Below are 20,940 nucleotides of genomic sequence, written 5' to 3'. Positions count from 1 at the left end.
CTTGATGAGCAGATGAGATAAAAACACAACACAAAAAGAATGCTATTCCAACATAGAATCTGCACACTAAACAAGAAGGAAGGAAAATTAGGATCAAGCATACAGCAGCTGTAAGGATTAATTAAGTATTCCAGTTATGATTCTCAGGGTGCAGGCATATCAACACTATATTAATTTGTCTCCAGTCTGGTACTCAAATATGAGATTAAAAAAAAAAAAAAACAAAACAGTATTTTTAAAGGTATGTCTGAAAACAACAATTCAAACACTATTTTTCTTTTAGCTGGTTTTTGTGAAATTCTGTTTTAAAATAAAGCTAATGCATTATTGTAATTAAAATTTGAAAAAATAGTGTAGCTTGTGTTAACTGTAGCACAAATCAAACCTGAATTTAGAGACTGCTGCAGAATTGCAGTATTAACTACTAATTATAGGTAATGATTGAAAGAACAATTTCATTTTGAAATGGTTTTACAAATATGAAAATTCTCCCTCAGCTCTGAGATACAGAGAAACCACGCTTCATAAACCACGTTAAGTGTATATTCACTAATACTTTTCTAATAGCACCAACATTATCTGCAGAATTTAGGGCTCCCCTTGAGGACCATTAATTCTCTGAACTCATCCTCTCAAAAATATTCCACAAACCAACAAAATGCTGTTTAATAATCTAAGAGGGATAGGAATAGTGGGCTAAATCTTTTGATCCAGCAGAGCTTCTCTTGGCATATATTTGGTAGGGATTATCATTAATTTACTTAAATCCCATTCTGATTCAATTGTGGAATAGCTAGGAGTAATCTGAAATCACCTAAGGGATATTTTAATTTAAAACTGTCATCAGTAGATTCCAAAACGTTATCCTCACAACAAAATTTTCTTGTATATAATGGTACTCTGGTTAGAAATCCTTTCCTCTAACCTTTCTCTCACTTGTGGGCAAGCAAAGCACCAACATTATCAATTTTATCCCAGATTATGATTTCTTGTGTGTGCCAGGGAATACCAGCTAACAATTCAGGACCTTTGTTTTAAATGTGGAGTTATGAATAGCAAAATCAAGGACTATTAATGTGCACCAGAAGTCCTAAGAAATTTGGCTATTCCCAAGACTTTCTCTGGCCTGTGAAACTAGGCCAACTTGTGATAGAGGAGTGAAAGCTATTTTTAGTTTACAAGGAATATTGGAAACTACAGGAAAAAACCTCTTATCAAAATATTTGATGTGCAAAGTAAGTGTTATTTTATTTGTTACAATATTTTTTGTCTGACCACACTTTCATTTACAGAAACACAGACTGTGGCAAGCACACCCCAGKTCTCCACAGTAGTGTACTGCTGGTATGTTTACCATGAATGCTCACACTGTGGGACAGATCCATTTTCCTTCTTAACCTGAGGGACTTAATTATGCAAAAAATTTCTTTTACAGTTACTGGARAGTATCAGGCATCTCTAGGAAATGACTCACCCCACCCAAAATCTGAATTGCAYTTTGGAGATAGCACTTCCTCCCCGAACTCCTAAGGAAAGTTGACCTAAGTCTCTAATTTAGGTAGCTTAATTTATAGGGTAAATTTCTGAATAGAATAAGAGAACAGAGTATCTGGCCATACAGATTACTGGCAATGAGCCATTTCATTCAAGAGAATCAGTGTTAATAACGCTTTTAAGTTCTTTCATATTTTRAAGCATGAAACATACACTTTCAGAAATGACCTCACCTAGTTACTCCCTTTGTTTCTTCCTTTAGAATGACTTTTGGACTACTTGGTGATTAACAAAATCATTCCATTATTATTACCATAATCTAAAATTTAATTTGCTAGTGACCAATTCTTTCATGGTATTTTTTACAATTGGAAAGTAAGACACTGTATACAGAGAACACTGTGATTTTTCATTTCCTGGAAAASTATAATTTATCTTTGAAGTGTTTCTTATAATGTAAACAGTCTAGGAAAGTATTAAAAACACTTTATTCTGGAATTAAAAAAAAGATCTATTCTTACTGAATAAAAGACCAGTGAAAGATATATTGTCAGGAAATCTGAATGAATACTTCAGTTTATTTATAAACTTACTGATTTATGTATAGATTTACTTGGACAATACAAGGCATAACAAATCCCAAACCATCAAAACACTCCAAAGAGATGCATATATAAGATAGTATTTAGGATTAAGTATTGGCTAGGGAGAACCCTAGTTTTTCTATTTCAATTGCTTCAGTAGATTAGTTAGAAAACCTTGTATTTTTMATGTAATTGCTTTATAACAGAATCACATTAATGCCTCCCAATAGTTACAGTTCCCTCTTTCTAAACCAGGACACCACATAAACACCTCATACTTAAAATGCTAATTCTTCTGTAGAGCAGCGGGACTCGGCTGCCGACTTCCTTGAAAATCAAGGGACATATTATTGCCTAACAGCTTACCTGGGAATCAGATGTTGAACATAATTTTTAAAGCTGTATAATGCTGATCAGAGAGGTCTGATAGATGGATACAGCAGCAAATCAGAAAGTCTTCACTAGAGCATATGCTCTAATTATGCCTGAAATACCCTGTGCTGGTGGATTACTGTATTATTTTTCTTTGACTTTATTTCTTTATTTTTACTGTTTTACAACTGGTGTGTCATTCCTTCCTTTCACTCTTCTAAACTCTTTTCCACCTCATGAGAGTTCTTCTCAAGTCCAAACTCACTTTAAACCTGACTGCCATAGCTACTTTTTCAAACCCCCTTTCTGACATTATGAGAGAAATCAAAAATGCTACAATTCCAGCATAAGGCTGGTCAATGATGAGATGYTAACATCTCAACTTTGTGGCCAATAGCTTTTTTTTTCCTAATGATAAAAATAAAAGTGATTTAACCTTCAGTTTATGAGAAAGTAAAACAAAAATCAGTGTTTTTAATTACCCAACRTCTTTTTCAAGTTGTTTAATATGTTCTTGCTGTAGACTTATTTGAGAATCTCTCTGTTGCACAGTTTCAATGAGGTATTTGTATGGCTGTTGTGCTTGGTTCAACAAAGAATTTGCTCTGTCAAGCTGCAAAAAAAAAAGGTATTACCACTATTAATTTTATAATTTATAAAGCACAACTACTTGATTATTATTGAATTATTATTGGATATTCTTGATTTTTACCAACTGCATAATAATATGAACTCTTAACCTATTATTACACACACAAAAAAGGAACTTCAAAATAATAATTAGTACATTATCTTCTCATTTTTCYGTTCTAATTATGTGCTATTTTCCCTGCAATAATGCTACCACTCTCTACACCTCCCTAATCTGCATTTTCAGAAGTTTTAATATAACAGCTTCCATTGTTTAAAAAAAATGGTAGAGTCAATGGCCCTCTTTGTGGTCTTACTGTGGTCTTTTCATCCCTCCTTTAAAAAGCTGAAGAAGTTGTATTATAAATACTGCACTTAAACCGCAGTATTTGATCCAAGTTCAGAAGAAAAGCTGATACAACCACTTTTCCATCAGYTTATGTATGTTCTAGATTTCATCTAGATGACTGAACAAACTATCAGTCAAAAGAATAATAATGGGYTATCTCAGCATGCTGTAGTCTACAGGATCTCTGTTCATTCTTAAAAAAAAAATCAAGACAGACAACAGCTTGGAGTAAAAATGATGCAAAGACAGCAAAGAGAAGTTTAAGAACTGCATATTAAAAATGTTTAACTTTGTACTGGATTACATTCTGATTTAAATGACACAATTACATGATAAAACATCAAGAATTTAATGGCAAGATAAAAATGAGTTGAAGATGTTTCAGTGGAACTCTRCAGGAATTTGAACTAAGGTCACTGATACTGAATCTTTCATCAGTGATCTAGATGCAAATGTAAAACTACTGTGGGTAAGGAATGCATTGAAGTGAAACCCAGAAAGACTTAACACATAGTGATCTGGAAAAATACCAAGCATAACAATGGATTCACCAATTCCCTGATGTCTTCAAGTAAAAACCTGACAGAGTATGTTTTAGTCAAACAAAAATTACTATGATATACCTAAAAATACATAACGAAGTGTAGTATTGGTTAAAAAAAACCTGTTCACTGTTCATGTATCTTTCACTGAAATAATCTATATAATCATATATATACATATAAATTTTGTAAGAATTATATCATTTAAAAATATGTAGAAATTAAAGTATTTGCACTCTGTGAAGTACCTGGGTGTAGTAATTCTAATTTGTAATTAATGTCACTTTAAAAATCAAACTTCTAACCACATTTCTGAAATAGTAAGCCTACAAGTTCCATATGGTGGCAATTTCTAATAGCAAACCTACTTGTCCTTTGGCTCCTATGAGAAAAAATAAAAGACAATCTAAAAAAACAATTAAAAAATTAGTTTGCCCTAATTCTGGCACATTTCAATCCGAGATTTGTTAAATATTTTCAAATGTGATTTAAGAGACTAGTTGTGTAAAAAGAAATGCATTCATAGAACAATTAAGTATAAAATAGAACAAACTAGCTTGGCTGACTATTCTTCTGTTCAGAAATCAAAATGTTATCTGTCTYGCTCACATTCTTGTTTAGCCTCTAAAGTAATCCTTCTTTCAATATTAGTTGCAACACACAATATAAACTTCTTTGAAAACTTCAATCATGGCATTTTGGTGAACTATGAGGCCATTTTTTTACATCAAATAGATAATAAACACTGTTTAGAAGAGATTTCATTTTATGAACAGCTGTTCTGCACTGTTTCAACAGATTTGAATTTTTGTGTAATAATGATTTACCTCTTCTGAAATCTGTGTTACTTGTTCCTTCTGATGTTCCAGATCTTTTACAAGCAACGAGTTTTGCTTTTCTAGCTGCAGTAATCTTCTTGCCAAGTGAACACTGTGCCAATAAAAAGCAAGCTCAACTTGAATTTTTTCCAAAATAGGCAAAAGAAATTCTCACATTTATAATTCAGAACTTGATTGCCTTAATTTTTTACCAATACTTAAATATTCAGATACATAAACTACACAGTTGAACATGCTGCATGGTCAAAGTTAGAAAAACAATGAAAATAGTACAAAATTTAACAGCACTAAAATAACATTCCCACAGTTATGGTATTGCAATATTTTATACAAAGTAATTACCTGTATAATTTGTTCAATACTATATGATTGGAGTAATACTGTCAAAATGGTTCACCTAATTAGGATTATTTACTTTTTAGCAACTTTACAGAATCACTGTAATTGACTTCTACCTTAAATAATTGTTTTAAAATGCACGTTAATATACATTTTGCAGTAAAACACTGAAAAATATTATTTTATCATTTTCAAAAGAGATGCAAAATTGTTTTGTCTGACATTTAATGTTAAATAAATAAGTGTTATTGCTGGTTTTGTTTTAAATAAACTCTTATGTAGAGTCACAGATTAACTTTGAAGAGAAATGATCATTGAGTTACCTAAACAACCTAGTTAAAAAATTAGATCCTCAACCTCTTGCATGCTTCATGTCCAGAATCAAAAGAGTTTATTATCAGTTGAAGAGCACAGATCCATAGGCAGCAATGGGAAGATTCATTATGCACTGCAGAGCCTACTACCAGACATCTAACCTAGACTTGCCAACTCCTCTGAATCACAGAATGGGCAAAGTTGGAAGGGACCACAGTGCTCATCTGGTCCAGCCTCCAGAGCACATCACACAGGATTACATCCAGGCAGGACTTGAGTAACTCCACAACCAATTCTTGACCATGATACTGAATCTGTGAGAGGGTAAGTGCTTTAAAGCAGACTGACAGAGAGAGTAAATTTACCCTTAAGATCAGGGTTAGAGTACATAAAACTGAGTGTACAAAGTTTATCTGAAAATCAGACCAATCATAAACTCCAGCTCTTCCTCAGTAAAATGGGATAGACTTCTAGATTTGGCAGAAGTCTTAATATTCTTCACCTGCGTTACAAACATACTCTTTCAGGCACAAATCTCATCGAGTACAAAAGAGAAAGGAATCACTTCTTTGACTAGTAGCTATTAGAGTGAAAGGGAAAAGAAAACCTGGATACCTTCCCATGGCAACTTTAGAGCTGCAGCCCATGATAATTTTCCCTGCTACAACTATTCAGTGAACTTTACCTGAATCTGCAAATATTTAAGTATAACACAAGTATATCTTTCAAGTATACCTGGCAGTAAGCTTTTGACTAGTAAATTTAAAGCAAAGGGACGAAGGGACTGATCTGCAAAGCCATGCTGGAAACATTTGATTCCAACTATACTAGAAAATTACGTGGTGCTCAAGAAGGTGAGAATTCTTTGTTAGCAAATCACCAGAGTAATCCTGGTAGTATTCTGAATTCTGTAATTAACAACTCCCAAACATTTTCTAGGCATAGCTAAGAAATCACCATGGGCAAGCAAATCATTAAGAATTGTTTTATGGAAACGGACTACTACAGGCCATTTGGTCTTGATGCATCAGTGTGTTCCCAAGCACACTTAATTTAGTACTATGGGTACACAATGCCCACATCCACAGTAATGAAGTAGTAGTTTCTGGCAAGTCGGCAAAGAGGTATAGACCCCACACTACTCGACAAGGTGGGTTTTGTACAGATTTTCAGAGACTGAAGTGCATGATGCGAGCTTAAAAGAGCTCTTCATTTAAGATCCTGTAAGTCTGCAACTAAAGAGCAGGTAGTGGACTCCAGAAAGATCATTCACATTGAGAGAACAACAGACTCTTTCCTCAAGCAATCCTAGAGAGCAGAAAACTTATCTGTGTTTCTTTAATGGTGCTAAACACAGAGGATGGTGTCAGAGTCTTTGCTTTTAAAAAATTTGGCAGCCAAAGGCATCACACACATTCTGCATGGCAGTTTTCCTCGAATCAAAACAGCAGGTAAACCATACACAGTATTTAATGGCTTTTTAAATATTTTAATTCTAAAAGATAAGGAAAGTCTATGAAGCCCTCAACACTATAATGAAAGATTAAATCAGTTTTATTAGTCAATGCCTTTTGGAACAAAAGTGGAGTATATGAGTCATTCTTATACAGGCGCTTCTAAGCTCAAAAGGTGTCTTCCAAGCATACCTGAAATCCTGGCCTGATCATCAGATTCAGCATTCAAAGGAGATTTAACACAATTTTTATATATGCAAATAATCTAAACTGAATCTAACAAGGGTGGGGAGGGAAACAAGGATCTAAGCAGAAACTCAGAAAAGTGCCCAAACTACAAAGGAGGAATAAACTGAACCTTTAGGAAGTGGTGCTATAGAACTCGCAACAGTTTTCTAAATCAGACATACAATAGGGTTAGGCAGTTTTTTTGCATGTTCCTCATCCCCAGTCTGTTCTTGTTCTTCAATTTTATGCATTATAAAGAGAAATCTGACATGGAAACAATCTGAAGAGGCTTGAAAGAGCAAATTAAGTCATGCCAAAGTTAAGTACTACTTAGATAAGTAATACTACTACTTACATACAAATATAAAATCTTTATACTTGTTAGCAATATGCAACTCAGTGCACAGTAGGTCTAATCTGACTGACAATCATATCRACAACACTTAAAAAATATATGCGACAGAAGAAATAGTATGTGGCCCATAAATCTTGTTGAAAATATGAACAAACCATCATTTGCCCTTAGTTCTGATTAGTAACTTTTGACATTAAACATACTTTGTTATGGAGAAGATAGGGGTTAAGAAGATGAAAACAACTAAACAAAATAATACTTGCAGTAAAAAGCAGCTGTAAATGACAAAAACCTGCTATTACAGCTTCTGAATGTGAAGGTATGATACATAGTTATCCCATCTTTATACTCTTCTTGGTGTGTCTGCCCATGATTTTGAAATACCTCTTTTTGGTCAAAGCCTATCACTAGCACAAATTACGCAGTTGACTTTCCTGTATTTGAGCACATTGTAGGCATACTCAAATTGCATGAAACAAACCTAATCCTATGTCTTGGGGTGATTTTATGATGATACTCTATTCCTTATTGTCTGCTTTATGCACAGAAATGGGTCCTGCAGCTTCTAGGTGAGTCCAGGAATGGGTGGGAACTGAGTGAGCTCTGCAGAGGGCTTTGTTTAAGCTCTCACTCCCCGTGTGCTCAGCTCGCCATGCCAACTGGAGGCTGTATTGTTGCTTAGGCTAGCCTGGTTTTTGTTAGGTTAGGCAAGAAGTTCTTCCCAGGACTGTAGCAGCAATTATTTGGTGGCTTCTGTTGTTTTTTCTTAGATGGTTCAGTTTGGTTCTTGGTCTGAATGAGACCCTTGGTGGGCGCTGGTCAGCGCGGATTGGCGGGGAAGCAACGGGGACACCCCATCTCAGCCCAGACCTTGGGAGAAGTTGAATGAATGAAATAAAGGGCTCTAAATCCACCAGCTCCATCTGCAGTGAGGAGGAGACAACACCGGAGGTTCACCAGGCTCCCATCTGGTTTTTACCCCCTGAGCTCCTCCATRGACTTTCCTCTCCTCTCTGAGACGAAGCCATCCACCATTTTGTTACTTTTCACCATGTGCTGGGTAGTTTTTCCTTTCCCTGGGCATTTTGGGTTTGTTTGTTCTGCTCTGTGTGTGTGTGTGGCAGGAGGAGGAGGTAAGGTTCTGAAGGTTCGATATCTAGCAGTTATKAATTTTTTCCCGTGCCCTGTGGGCACCTTGTTTGTTAAATAAACAGGCTTTTTCACTTTCATCCAGAAAATTCATGTCAGTGTGAAGGGATTGCTGAAACCCTTTTCTTTAGAGGAAACATTCATTCCAGAGCGTTTTCTCCTAAAATTTTTTCTAAACCAGGACATCCGAGAACTACCATCCTAATTTTGAAAAACAAACTCTATGGCCACAGTTCAAAAGCATTTTAAATAAACCCACATTCATAGAACCATTAAGGTTGGCAAAGACCTCCAAGATCGAGTCTCACCTTAGACTGAACACCACACTGACAACCAAACCATGGCACCTTTCAGGGATGGTGACTCCACCACCTTCCTGGGCAGCCTATTCCAATGCTTGACAACCCCTCCTGTGAAGAAAATGTCCAACCTAAATCCYCCTGGCACCACCTGAAGTGATTTCCTCTTACCTCATTGTCAGTTGCGTGGGAGAAGTGAGTCACAGCCACAATACACAGGCTCACAATGAGCCATTCAAATGTCACTATTATTTCTTAAAGACAATGCGTAATATAAATTTATCAGTTTAAAATGACTATGACCAAGAGGTATGCTTTTCACCTGTGTATCATTTTAATCTATTGATCAAATTTTCAAATTGGCCAAACCAGAGCAAACAAAAAAAAATGTAAGTGGAATCAGAGCCTGTATTAGTGAAGGTAAAATAGTGATGCTCAGAACCGTTGTCCTCCTTAATATCCTGACAGATATGTTTTTCTTACTATTAAATACAATGATTTTAGGGTATTAATAATACATATCCTATTATATAAATGTAAACAATGTAACTAATCTGTTTTTACAGCTGCTTAGTTTTATACAATTGTAATTAATCTTTCTGAAAGTCAATGAGATCTTAAAATGACCTAGAAAAATATGTATATGCTCATTCATATGCAACCATTTAATAGATCCTAGTTATACTTAAGTCATTAAAAAAACCTCTTTATGTTAATCAGACTGGTTGATTCTAAAACAAAACATAATGCATGTATCTTCATTTAGTTTACCTTGAACAAGTAAATTAATGAAGGTAGGTTTTTTTACCTTTGCTTTAGTCGTCTTTTGGCTGTTGTAGGAACATTAGCACCATACCCATATGAAAAGAGAACCCTTTCAGCTTCAACTTCATCTTCCACTGCAAAAAATTGCAGAAAGGTACTGCTGAAGAACAGTGCCAGAACTTATGAACTTCTAAGCAATTCTATTTACAACTCAACATGCAAAAACATTTTTCTAGGTGCTAAATTTTCAGTTGGTGCAACCTTCTAGACTTGAGTGGAGTAATTTTTTTTCACCATTAGCATTAAACATGGTGCCACTTTAATTACTTGCCACATTTTATTTTCATGATTAACATAAGACTTATGCAAGATGAATGTAAAGGAAAAGAGTTCAGTGGGCTTGAATATCCATACTACTGGTATGGTCTCAAAATAGATACTAATTGTATGTTTAATTCAGCAGTAAAGTGTTAGGTTGCTTAAGTTTTTCATCTAAAGAATTAATTGTCTATGTATACATAAGGATGTAGAAGAAGATAAAATTAGGGAGTGTTTAAGGTGACAGGATATAACCAAGTCCATGAGACCAGACAGGACACATCTTATATTGCTAAGGGAGCTGATGTCAGGCTGCTCACAATTGTTTTTGAAAGGCTGTGGTGATCAGAAATTTCACCACACTTGATGCAAACAAATGCCATCCACTTCTTCAGAGAATGGCAAAAAAGAATATATGTATATGCAAAGTAGAAATATTAAAAATAATCTCTGCCTCCATAGGTGATTGATTTCTGAAAACATGTTTCTAAGGATTTAAACACATTGTAATTGCTTTGAAAAGAAATCCCAATAGCAGCAAGATTAAGATGTATACATATGTTCACATTTCTGGTTCTAAAATTCAGGTTTCCTCTCTCCTGTAAGATGAAGTGGGCCAGAAAAAAAAAAAAGAAAAAAGAAAAAAGAAGTGTATGTGTGAGGTAGAAAGTGTATGTGTGAGGTAGACAGGGGCAGAGAAAGGGGGACAAAGAGCAAGGGTAAAGGGGGACAATGAGACAAAATGGGAGTGGCACGGGTGTGAGAGAAATAGGGAGAACAAGTGAACACCAGCCCAGACACCACACAAAAGCTCTAATGAATCAAATAGTTGGTAACAGGAGAAACAAATGTAGGAAATGATGTGAGTCTTATCTGACTCATCTTTCCTAATGCTCAAGTGCCTCAAAATCAGAAATACCTTCATTTCTCAACAACTTGCAAAATGCTATAGCCTCTGTTCTCACTTGTCTAATACCCTTGTAATGCTATTTCAAACAAGGATTCTTAAAACACATTTAGAAAGAGAAAAGCCTGTAGAAGAGCACCTGTGATAAATCACATATCTAGTTACTTTAAAAATATAGAAATTTCAGTATGTATGACAGAAAAAGTTTACTAATGTGGCACTACAAAGATACCAGAACTTCAGAGCTGTCTTAAATATGACAGGGAATTTTCAGGGTTGTAAACACCTCTGGTTCAGAAAAAAAAAAGAATAACTTAACCTGCCTTTGTTAATGCCCTTCTTTTTGGTAACATATTCAGTGTCACATGTCTCAGAAAAACTTACATAAGATCCTGTCCTGTAAATCCAGATCTGTGAGCAGTGTCCAGTACATGTCATCACAAAGATGAAGATAAAAACAACTGGAAATGTTGTAGGTATCAAAGTAATGTTCTGTATCAGTGTGAACTTCTCTTACAACATTCCAGGCTCTTCACCTTACTTTGTGGTGTAAAATATACATTTTACAAGCTAGGGGAAACTTAYTAATGACAGTTACATATGCTACTCAGCAAAGAAACACCATTGTGAGGATACAGATAGGTTCAATCTTTTTCTTAGAAAGACACTAACCAATGGAAGCAAGAAAAATCAAACAACTAGTCTACAACAAAAACACCCTAATGTGAAAATTTTACTCTTAAAAGGAAGAACAGATAAATGCAAAGAAAGTTTACTATTGTTATTCATGTGGAAACCTCTCAGGCACTGCTAGAAGTGGCTATATAAATTCTTGATAGCTTCCTGTACAGCAGTTTGATGTCATTTCAATTTTAATACAGCAAGTGACAATGACTGGAGAGTAACAGTAAAAATTCAGTGATATCTTCCACATGCATATTTTCTAAAAGAGAAAGTAAAATGTTTATATATATATTTTAAAATATAATTTATATATTATATGACAAAATCCTTGTCACATGTGTAAATAAATGCACAGTTTATTAAAAAGTCCGGAGAACCCAACCCCTACTGACATCCCCAAACACGATAAAACAGCAAAGGCTTCATGACTCAGGATGCAGGAAAAAACATTATATGCTCTTTAAATATAAAGAGCTSACCACAGGAATGAAGATTAATCCTTATTACCACTAAAGGTTGTAGAAAACTYTAATTGTCTTCCACACAATGCTTCAGTCTAAATTATATTCCCCGAAAAGACAAACTGGAGTATTTCCATAACACATTCAATTTGAAAAATAATTACATTTCCTTTCAAGTATTTTTCTACCTTTAGCTATTTATGACGTGTAACTATCAGGACATAATTTGAGACAGAGGAGAAAGTATTTGTCTTCTCCTTCAAAGTGTTTTTTTTTTTTTTAATAGTCTTTTTTCTTCTGTTTTTCCTAAGATACAAGACTTAACTAGTATTAATTTTAATTTTCTATATCAAATACACCATAGTAACAGCAAACTCATTATTAAATAGAAAGTACACTGAAATAATAATAAGCTGTAACCCCCTTTTTTCTCCAAAGAAATCAGAAAATAAAGTCATATTTTAAGAGATTGGTTCATTTGAAAACTTTCCTTTCTTTAGAATTCTGTAGCATACAATGTAAATTGTAATAGAAAAAAATACGTAAGAAGAAGTTAAGAATGATCTAGTAAAAAACTTTACTGTAGTCCCAAGATGTGTAAGAAAATGCAAACCAGTGTAAACAGAAAAGTATTCTGAACTCTACCTTCTCCTTGGAGAAAATGAAGGTAAGGTCCAAAAATTCTGTATTAACAMATAAATTACTCCTTAGGCAAGCTTTTATATATACACACTTAAWAAAAACATGTTACTGACTACAACAGAAGCGTGTACACAGCAAACATGCTTACGGTCAGACTGGACCTTTGCGTAGTCAGGCCATTCTAAGYATGGGCTGCAGTGTACAAAATTAATAAAGTATGTGCAATCTCATTAACTGAAGATGACCCAACATCACTGCATCTTGGTAATGAACACTTTCCTATACATTATTGTTTATACATAAAGCCTACGCAATAATCTTCTATCTGGAAAACTTTATAAATTGTGACTATTTTCTGGAGGAGCAAAGATAAAGAAAGGGGAAGAAGACAGTTGGATTAGACTGAACTCTTAGAATGTCGTACTCCGTTTATGCATAGGCTAGAAGATTTCAACATTAGAATCATAATTTCCAATTAGAAATTACTTGCCTAGTGGATTGATTTAGGTTGAGAATCAAATGAATAGAGATTTTACAGAACTTCTGCTGTGTTTGAGAACATTTTAATTTTTGCTAATGAGAGACAAAAATTTTCAGGAGTAATCAGGTATGAACTTAATCCATGGTTAAGTGCTTGGAACAGACCAAGCTGCCACAAGCAACCACTTAATGTCTAATTATTATTAATTCAACAGAAGGAAGAACWTTTCTCTCCCTCCAATTAGTTAAAAAATTCACATTAATCAGTGTACTGTAATATAAAACCTGTATTTGCCTGTCAACAAAGAGGGCTTCTTGACATTTAAAATGTGCTTAAATAATAGAAGAATTCTAAATACTATATCCAATTATAATGGATTATTAGAATAATGAAAAGAGAAATGACAGAATCCTGAGATGACTTTTAATAAACACAGACATATTGATGTCTGATACACATTCACAGGTACATTTAGAAACCTGCCATTGATATTTTCTATCAAAATAATTGCTGCCTTTTACTTGTCAGGCATAATGAMGAAGAATGACAGGCACTGTAATACTTTCCAAGAGCCATGAGAAAAAAGGTATCATAATGCCAGAAACACCTACAGATACAGCATAATTTGTGACAGAACTTACTTTCTGCTGTCTGCAGTATTATCTCATCAAGCTCTTTTTCAAGTTTCTCGTAAGTATCTAGTCTTGCTTGAAACTCAGAATTCTGTGTTTGGAGCTCAATAATGCGGGCTTCACTCGATGACTGAAGACTATAAAATTCCTTCGTAAGCACCTGTGAGAATGAATAACAGAAAGATCAYGAATTCATCATTACAGCTTTTTTTTGAAAGAGGCAAAATATAATACATGTAAAATGTGTAGCAGTATGACATTAAATATTAGATGTAAATTTTGCACAGCAATGTTTAAAACATTTTAAAAAGCAGTTATTCTTTCAATAACATTACATTRAACAGATTAAACTCTCAGGTGTTAGGCCTATCTTTTAAGAAGCTGTCTGAAAAAGTTACAAAAATTTTAAAGTAAGGTTAGAATAAGCCAGGTAAAAGCTAAAAAAAAATCACATACAGCATTCAAAATAATATAAAYGCAATTATTCTTGTTGCTTTAATGAGATTCAAATTTCAGTAGTGAATTTATGTAAAGAAGATTCCTTTGCAGAATGCAAATATAAAAATTTGGCATTAAAGCTATACCAGTCTTAGTTATGAAGAAAAGGCGATATGCGATTAACATTCAAGACTAAKGTAAATACTTAATCCACTATGGTTAAGCAAAAACCCACTCATATTCAAAAGTAGGAGTTATGAAGGCTTGTATAATAACTAAGGTTTGTTACAGTGCTTGATAATAAGAAACAACATTGACCAAACAAATACACACCAAACTGGAATGAGAAAATCCTCATAAAGTAAAGTAGCAATCTACATACTTTACAGAAAAAATCCCACCAAAACAGGAAATCACCACATGGCACTGCTGTTAAATTCCAYACTAACTTCCTAAGTAAAAATCACAAACAGAATGACAAGTGAAAACAGATTCTGAGATACAGAATATATGCACAGTGTGCAGAGCACTAATACCAGAGTCACTGTCAAAACCACTAAAAAATACACAATGCTTAGAGAAACAAGCCACTTGAAAATATAAAAAGCTCTGTCTAGTGTCACAGAAGAAATACACGTATAGGTTAAAACTGGGCAACATAGAAACCATCTGTTTCCTAGTTTAGCAAGAGAAACTACTCTGTGTCCTAAGTAAAAGCAAGAGTTAGTCCCAACGGCTGTAGCTGAGCCACAAGATCCAGTGCCTACACTATTAATAAAGATCAATGTCCTGTAAGGGCAAGAAATAAAATCTTAGTACATGAATGCTCCATATAAGAAAGAAAATAAAAAAAAACCCAAGAACTGAGTCAAAAGGAAYAAAAGTAAAAGCTTCTGACATCAAATATTGAAATTCTGCAAGAATATTTCCTAAGGAAAGGGCACTCAAGTGCATATTTCTTAATGAAAGCGTTTAAAAGTGTCTCTCTTAGAGAAAAAAAAGAGCCAAAAGCATTAGTAGATTTGAATGCCAAATATTCATTATCGGATCAAAAAATTTCCACGAAGAAAATGATAATATAACTCAAATTGAATTACATTCTCCAAGTTGAGACATGTCTGTGCAATTAAAAATCTGATTAGCAACCTCAAAGTTTAGCAAAACTGGCACTCCCTGTGCTAGTGACCACAACTAACCTCATCAGCCAGGATCTGAATGTCCCAACACGGAGAAAACAAAAAATTAGCCTATCTGAAACTCTAATTCTGTTTCCACTGTATAGTTCCTCCTCATGAACAACTTAGGCAGATTCAGTACTAAAATGTGGGGACCTGAGGACTGGCATCCTTCCCCAAAAAACAAAGTCTGTCATAGATGTCACTTTCTTCTGTCCTGTCCAGTTTGTATCCTGATGTTTGTTTGAAATACACACTGCCAATCTCATTCAAATCTCATAAACTGGACTCTGTGATATGACTTTGGGACTAATTTTGGATTAGTGAAGAAACTTTGTTTAAAAGTAAGTTTTCTCTGTGGAACACTCACATTTCCAACACTCAAGTAAGTGAACAAGATATGATACATATGCTTGAAAGATAATAAATTCTAGGCTTGTAGAGATAAACAGGCCCAAGTGGTTAAAGGTCACATAAACAGGTGTATTAGCTGCAGATACCCAGGCTGTGTCCCTCAGCCARGGGGTCTGCACCTCAAGGAAACCGTATTTATTGAAGGACAAAAATGATGCATGGCAGTGAGGACTGAGGGAAAAAAATGAGAAATAGCCATGGTGCTGACACTGAGGTGAGAGAAGGAGGGGAGGAGGTGCTCCAGGTGCTAGAGCAGAGACCCCCTTGCAGCCCATGGTGAAGCAGGYTGCCCAYCTGYRGATCATCAAMGACCACACCAAAGCAGATGTGMACACTGCAGACTGCAGGACCCCATGATGGAGCAGGTGRACAAMCCTAGAAGGCACTGTAAGCTATGGAGAGCCCAGACAGGAGATCTTCTCCTGGAGGAAGCAGCAGTCCATGGAGGATGCACAGTGGAGAAGAATAATAAGTGTGAGCAGGAAATACTATCAGAGAGGAACTGTTATGGACTGACTCAAACCCTTATTCCCCATTCCTCCCTGTACTGCTCTGGAAGGAGATAGAAGAGTCAGAAATTAAGGAGGGAAGATAAAATAAAACAGAATGGGGTGGGGAAAGATGTTTCACTTTTTGTCTTTGCTTCTCACCATCCAAACCTATGTCAATTGGTAGTAAATGAAATTAATTTTCCCCAAGTCAAATCTATTTTGCCCATGATGGTAATTGTCAAGTGATCTCCCTATCTTTACATCAACCCATACTCTTAATAAAGCTYATTTGCCTCAGCCCCATCCTTTCAGGAGGAGGAATGAGTGACTGGGGGCATGTCAGGCACCCCACCAAGGTAACCCATCATCCTAGGACTAGCAAGGTTAAGTCTTTTCAAAGCTGTATACACCCTGCTCCCCTTGACTTTTTAGCTGTAAAAATTTATTCCACAATCGTGTATCAATAAAAAGTATTTTATTATGTAACAATGCTATTACAGATCCCAGCTGTAAATAATGATACTGAATTCATCGGACTTGTTCTGCTGAAACTATTCTCTCCCTAGAGTCCTCASATAGACTGACATAAGCAACTCTGTGACACAAACAGATATATACACTTCACATGAATGAGGTACTGTTTTGCTGTTTCCTCTCCCCATGGTCTTGTTTGACAGATTGATCTTAGTAAGCTTTGTCATTTGACCCTGYTTCTGCACAATTTGGTGGAGATATTAATTCAGCCATGCCATGTTGTTACTTTTTCCCCAAGCTTTTCTACTTTACATTACAATTGAAAACAACTAATGTCCCATAAAGTGTCTATTTATACAACATACCTCCAGCTTCCTCTGGTATTTCTCACATTCCATTTGGCACTGTGAAAGATTCTTAGCTGTTTCTTGTTGCATGAGTTGAACATGTTCAGTTTCGAAGGACTTTAACTTACTTTGGTGAAGAAGTTCAGCTACTTTGCTTTCTGTGCCAAGTTGCATTTGTCTATACCTGGAAGAAAAATGAAACAGTAAGTTTTGATGTTTCAAAAATAAACAAACTTMGAATATATGCTACTTCTGTTTACTATAGGTACAAATTTCAAAAATTAACACAGTATTTTGAAGACTTTAATAGGTATTAGGATGGTTATCTAAGCAAATACTGTAACCTGTATTTGAAACATCATTAGGAAAATTCAGTATTATAATCACCACACAACACAGTGCACAGAAAACAGTCTACGGSTTTTCTACATATGTTGTTAATGTARAATCAAATGACAATGACCTTACAGTGTACTTTTTTTCCTCTTTTTAAAGTGTTAGATCAATGTGAATCTTTTAGTACACAAATGTATGCACTGAAGTCTTTTCATGGAAGAGACACCAATGAAATATTGYCACCCCTCTTCATCCCCATGTGTTACATGTGCTAGGGAGAGGTGGTAYCGACATCAGTGATATCAGTGGTGCATCCTGTGAGATATCATAGCTTATCAGTTCCACTTGCATTTTTCCATACCCAAACATATGAAGAAAAGTCAGACCACAGTGGTGTACTAATTTCCACAGTCACTCAGAATCACAGATCCTTCTCAAACAGCAGAAATGAACTATAATTTTGAGAAAATTACTGTAAGGTGATAAGTGACAAATAATATTCCACTTAGAAGTGGACCTCACCTATTTTACTCATTCATTATACTTAACAGGCAATCTCAAATATGAGGCATAAAAACGTTTGCTGATGGAATACTAAATTATTGGATAGTTGAAAATTCGGGTGATGTGAAGAACAGGAGAAAACCTCATGCATCTTGGCATTAAGTAACATATTAAGGGAGGAGATATATATGTGAAGTAAATCACAGGTTTTAAAAATACTCCTGAGCATATACATAAAATGATGAGCTTCTAGCTGACTGATTTAATTTCTTGGGTTTCATTATACTAGATAAATCCTTTAAAACTTTGATTCAATTTTAAATAATGGTCAAAACAAAAATTTTGGAAATTATTGTGAAAGAAATAAAGAACAGAAAACTCACGGTGTCCCTTTGCAATTCCATGTTGTTGCCTGCATTACTGAATGCTGACAACCATTCTAGTACCTCACCTCACAAGGAACAGAAGTGGCAGAGCAACAGASAAGGGTAGGAAGGAAGACCTTTGACATCCAACTACATCACACACTTACACAACTGCACCATGTGGAATGAATCACTTAAGCAAACTAGGACTCTACAGCTTGGAAAAGAGATGGYTTAAGGAAAAGGAAGAAATAAGGGGCCTGTCATATCATGAGTGGAATGGAGAAGGAAGACAAGAATCCACTGTATTTTCCAATAGATGAATGAGAAGTCATCTAATGATGYAGAATGAAAACAAATATAAATTGCTTTTAATACAAGAAAGCTGTGAAATTCCTTATCATAAGATGTTGTGAATACTGTGAATACTAAAAATTAACACTTATTTGTGACAACACTCAACTTGCAGSAAAAAAGTCCTTTGAGAACCATTAAATGCAATATGGTACTTCTCACACTGAAGCCACTTCATAACAAATTGCAGGATTGCCAGATGAACATTTATTCTAACCCAGCAAGGCTGTTGTTAGCTGTCATTGGTGAAATAGAAGTYGCAACACAATTCTATCCTATTTAGCACCTGATTTTTAGGTGGGATGGAGAGTGTTTAACAAAAAACAAGGGGATTACTTCAAATATTTTCCCTTAAGATTTCAGATGGAGGAATGCTTCTAAGGCACAAAGAGGAAGCAATTTTCACTGTAATTAATTTGAACAGAATCAACAGGTGTCATTATAATGCCCCAGATAATCACTCTATAGACATATAGACACACATCCATGTGTGTGTAAATAGTCCGGCGCAGGAAAAAGATTGTTTCCTCACTGGCTGTATGAGAAGAGGTTGGAAGTTCTGCTTACTGAGCTCATGAGAAGTTTTTCTTTTAAAAATTATTTTCCTTTTTTAATAGTATGACATTTGCTCTCAAACAAAGGGTGCTTTTCAAGTGCTGATAGTTTAAGTATTTCATCACTGCTTCCTGACTGTATGCTCCTGTTTTCATTTCACCATGTAAAAAAAACAAAAAAACCAAAAACAACAAAAAAAAAAAAATCAGCACTCTTGAATTCTCCACACTTCGTACATGATTGGTTGCAGACATGACACTAAATCTGTTCTGATATACATATTGTTTGCAATCCTGGGAAGAATGCTTTGCTCTAAAATGAGTTAAACATTCATGAAGACACAAGTCATTCAGCCAACCATGTGATGAAACACACAGATTTAATTTAATTATTAGTTATGTTTATGSACTCTCAACAACAAATTCTCACCTTCCGCCTCAACACAAAAGAAATGGCAATGCCTTCCTGTACACAGTTTCAGACCTTCATCCACTCTGAGCTTCAGTGATCTGTATTGTTCTAGGTTTACACACTGGAAACATGCATGAACAGAGCCAATCCATATTTCTCCGAACCTACTTTCTAGGTAGTAGAGAAAGTCTGTAGTTCTCTGATGCTTCTACTCAGCCTACTGGCCACTTCCAGAACATGCTTCTCAACTCAATCATGAGCAGTAACTTCCGAAAGAAATTTTGTATTTTGTTTTGGAAATTTGAAATAGCTTMCATGACTGTTGATCTGTTTTGCACTGGCAAGGTTATAAGGGGTCAGTTTTCTTTTAACCTTGCTACACTGTTGATGTCACTAGTGACTCCTCCACCATAGCACCATTCACAGTTTCTTTGTCATATTTGCTTTTACTCAGCCAGATAGTATCTCTGCTTTCTTGGCTACTATTTCAGCACAAGTGTATGTGCATGTGTGCATAGAGTCAGGTAACAGAATGTGCTGAAATACATTCCTTTATCTGCCTAGATGGTCTCTAAGGGAAAACAAAAGAAAACAAAACCACCCTACGCTTTAATATTACTATTATGGAAAAAAAAAACCAACCACCTTGGAATGTGGGTCTGCAGGATTTTTCTCCCATCAAGAAATTTTAGCAAACTTGATRTAATGAAAGAGTATTTAGTCTCACAGAAGAATGAGGGCAGAGAATGAAAGGGAAATTACGGACTGAGACAATGAAAACATCTCTCATGTAAGAATCATCTAAAATGAAGTCACAATTCCTTTGTGTCTCTGTGCCATTAGGCTGACCCATCAATGAAGTTTCCTAAAGCAATGACACAATGGTTATAAAAAGATTATTTCTAGAGTAAAAGAGAAGAGGGAATACTCATAGAGGGACTTGAACTCTCTTTTGTATGGTTTGAAAGATTTTTCAGAGGAGCTTGTTTTTCAAGTAGTGGATAATGACATRATAACTTGTCAAAACATGCATATATTGAGAGCAAATGAAAAGATTTCATKGTAGAATCATGTAGTCTGTATACTGAAGAAAATAAGGCAACCAACTGGTTTTTTGAATGGAGGAACTATAAACCACCCATCTACAATACTTGACAAGCACAGCAGTACTCCTTAAAAAGGTAATTGAACAATGAAGTACATTAGAAGACAATAAATTTGTAAAATTAACCTTTCA

General features: G+C 35.1%; 1 protein-coding gene across 2 annotated transcripts in view; it reads right to left on the bottom strand.

Moving 5' to 3' along the window:
- PIBF1 (progesterone immunomodulatory binding factor 1) overlaps positions 1–20,940 on the bottom strand; it is a 105,447-nt gene that overhangs the window by 27,202 nt on the left and 57,305 nt on the right. Inside the window, exons 11-15 of one of the 2 annotated variants that reach the window (XM_057366464.1) lie at positions 17,197–17,362; positions 13,849–13,999; positions 9,758–9,848; positions 4,799–4,901; positions 2,933–3,063 (exon numbers count right to left, since the gene is read on the bottom strand). In XM_057366464.1, the coding sequence (XP_057222447.1) occupies positions 2,933–3,063; positions 4,799–4,901; positions 9,758–9,848; positions 13,849–13,999; positions 17,197–17,362 (642 nt within the window). The remainder of the gene's footprint in view (positions 1–2,932; positions 3,064–4,798; positions 4,902–9,757; positions 9,849–13,848; positions 14,000–17,196; positions 17,363–20,940) is intronic. The other variant, XM_057366466.1, reaches the window with a different exon arrangement.

This window comes from Malurus melanocephalus, unplaced genomic scaffold, assembly GCF_030028575.1.
Source record: "Malurus melanocephalus ecotype Western Australia unplaced genomic scaffold, MMel_1.1 scaffold_66, whole genome shotgun sequence".
NCBI classification, from domain to species: Eukaryota; Metazoa; Chordata; class Aves; order Passeriformes; family Maluridae; genus Malurus; species Malurus melanocephalus.
This window is presented reverse-complemented; position numbering and strand designations above follow the sequence as displayed.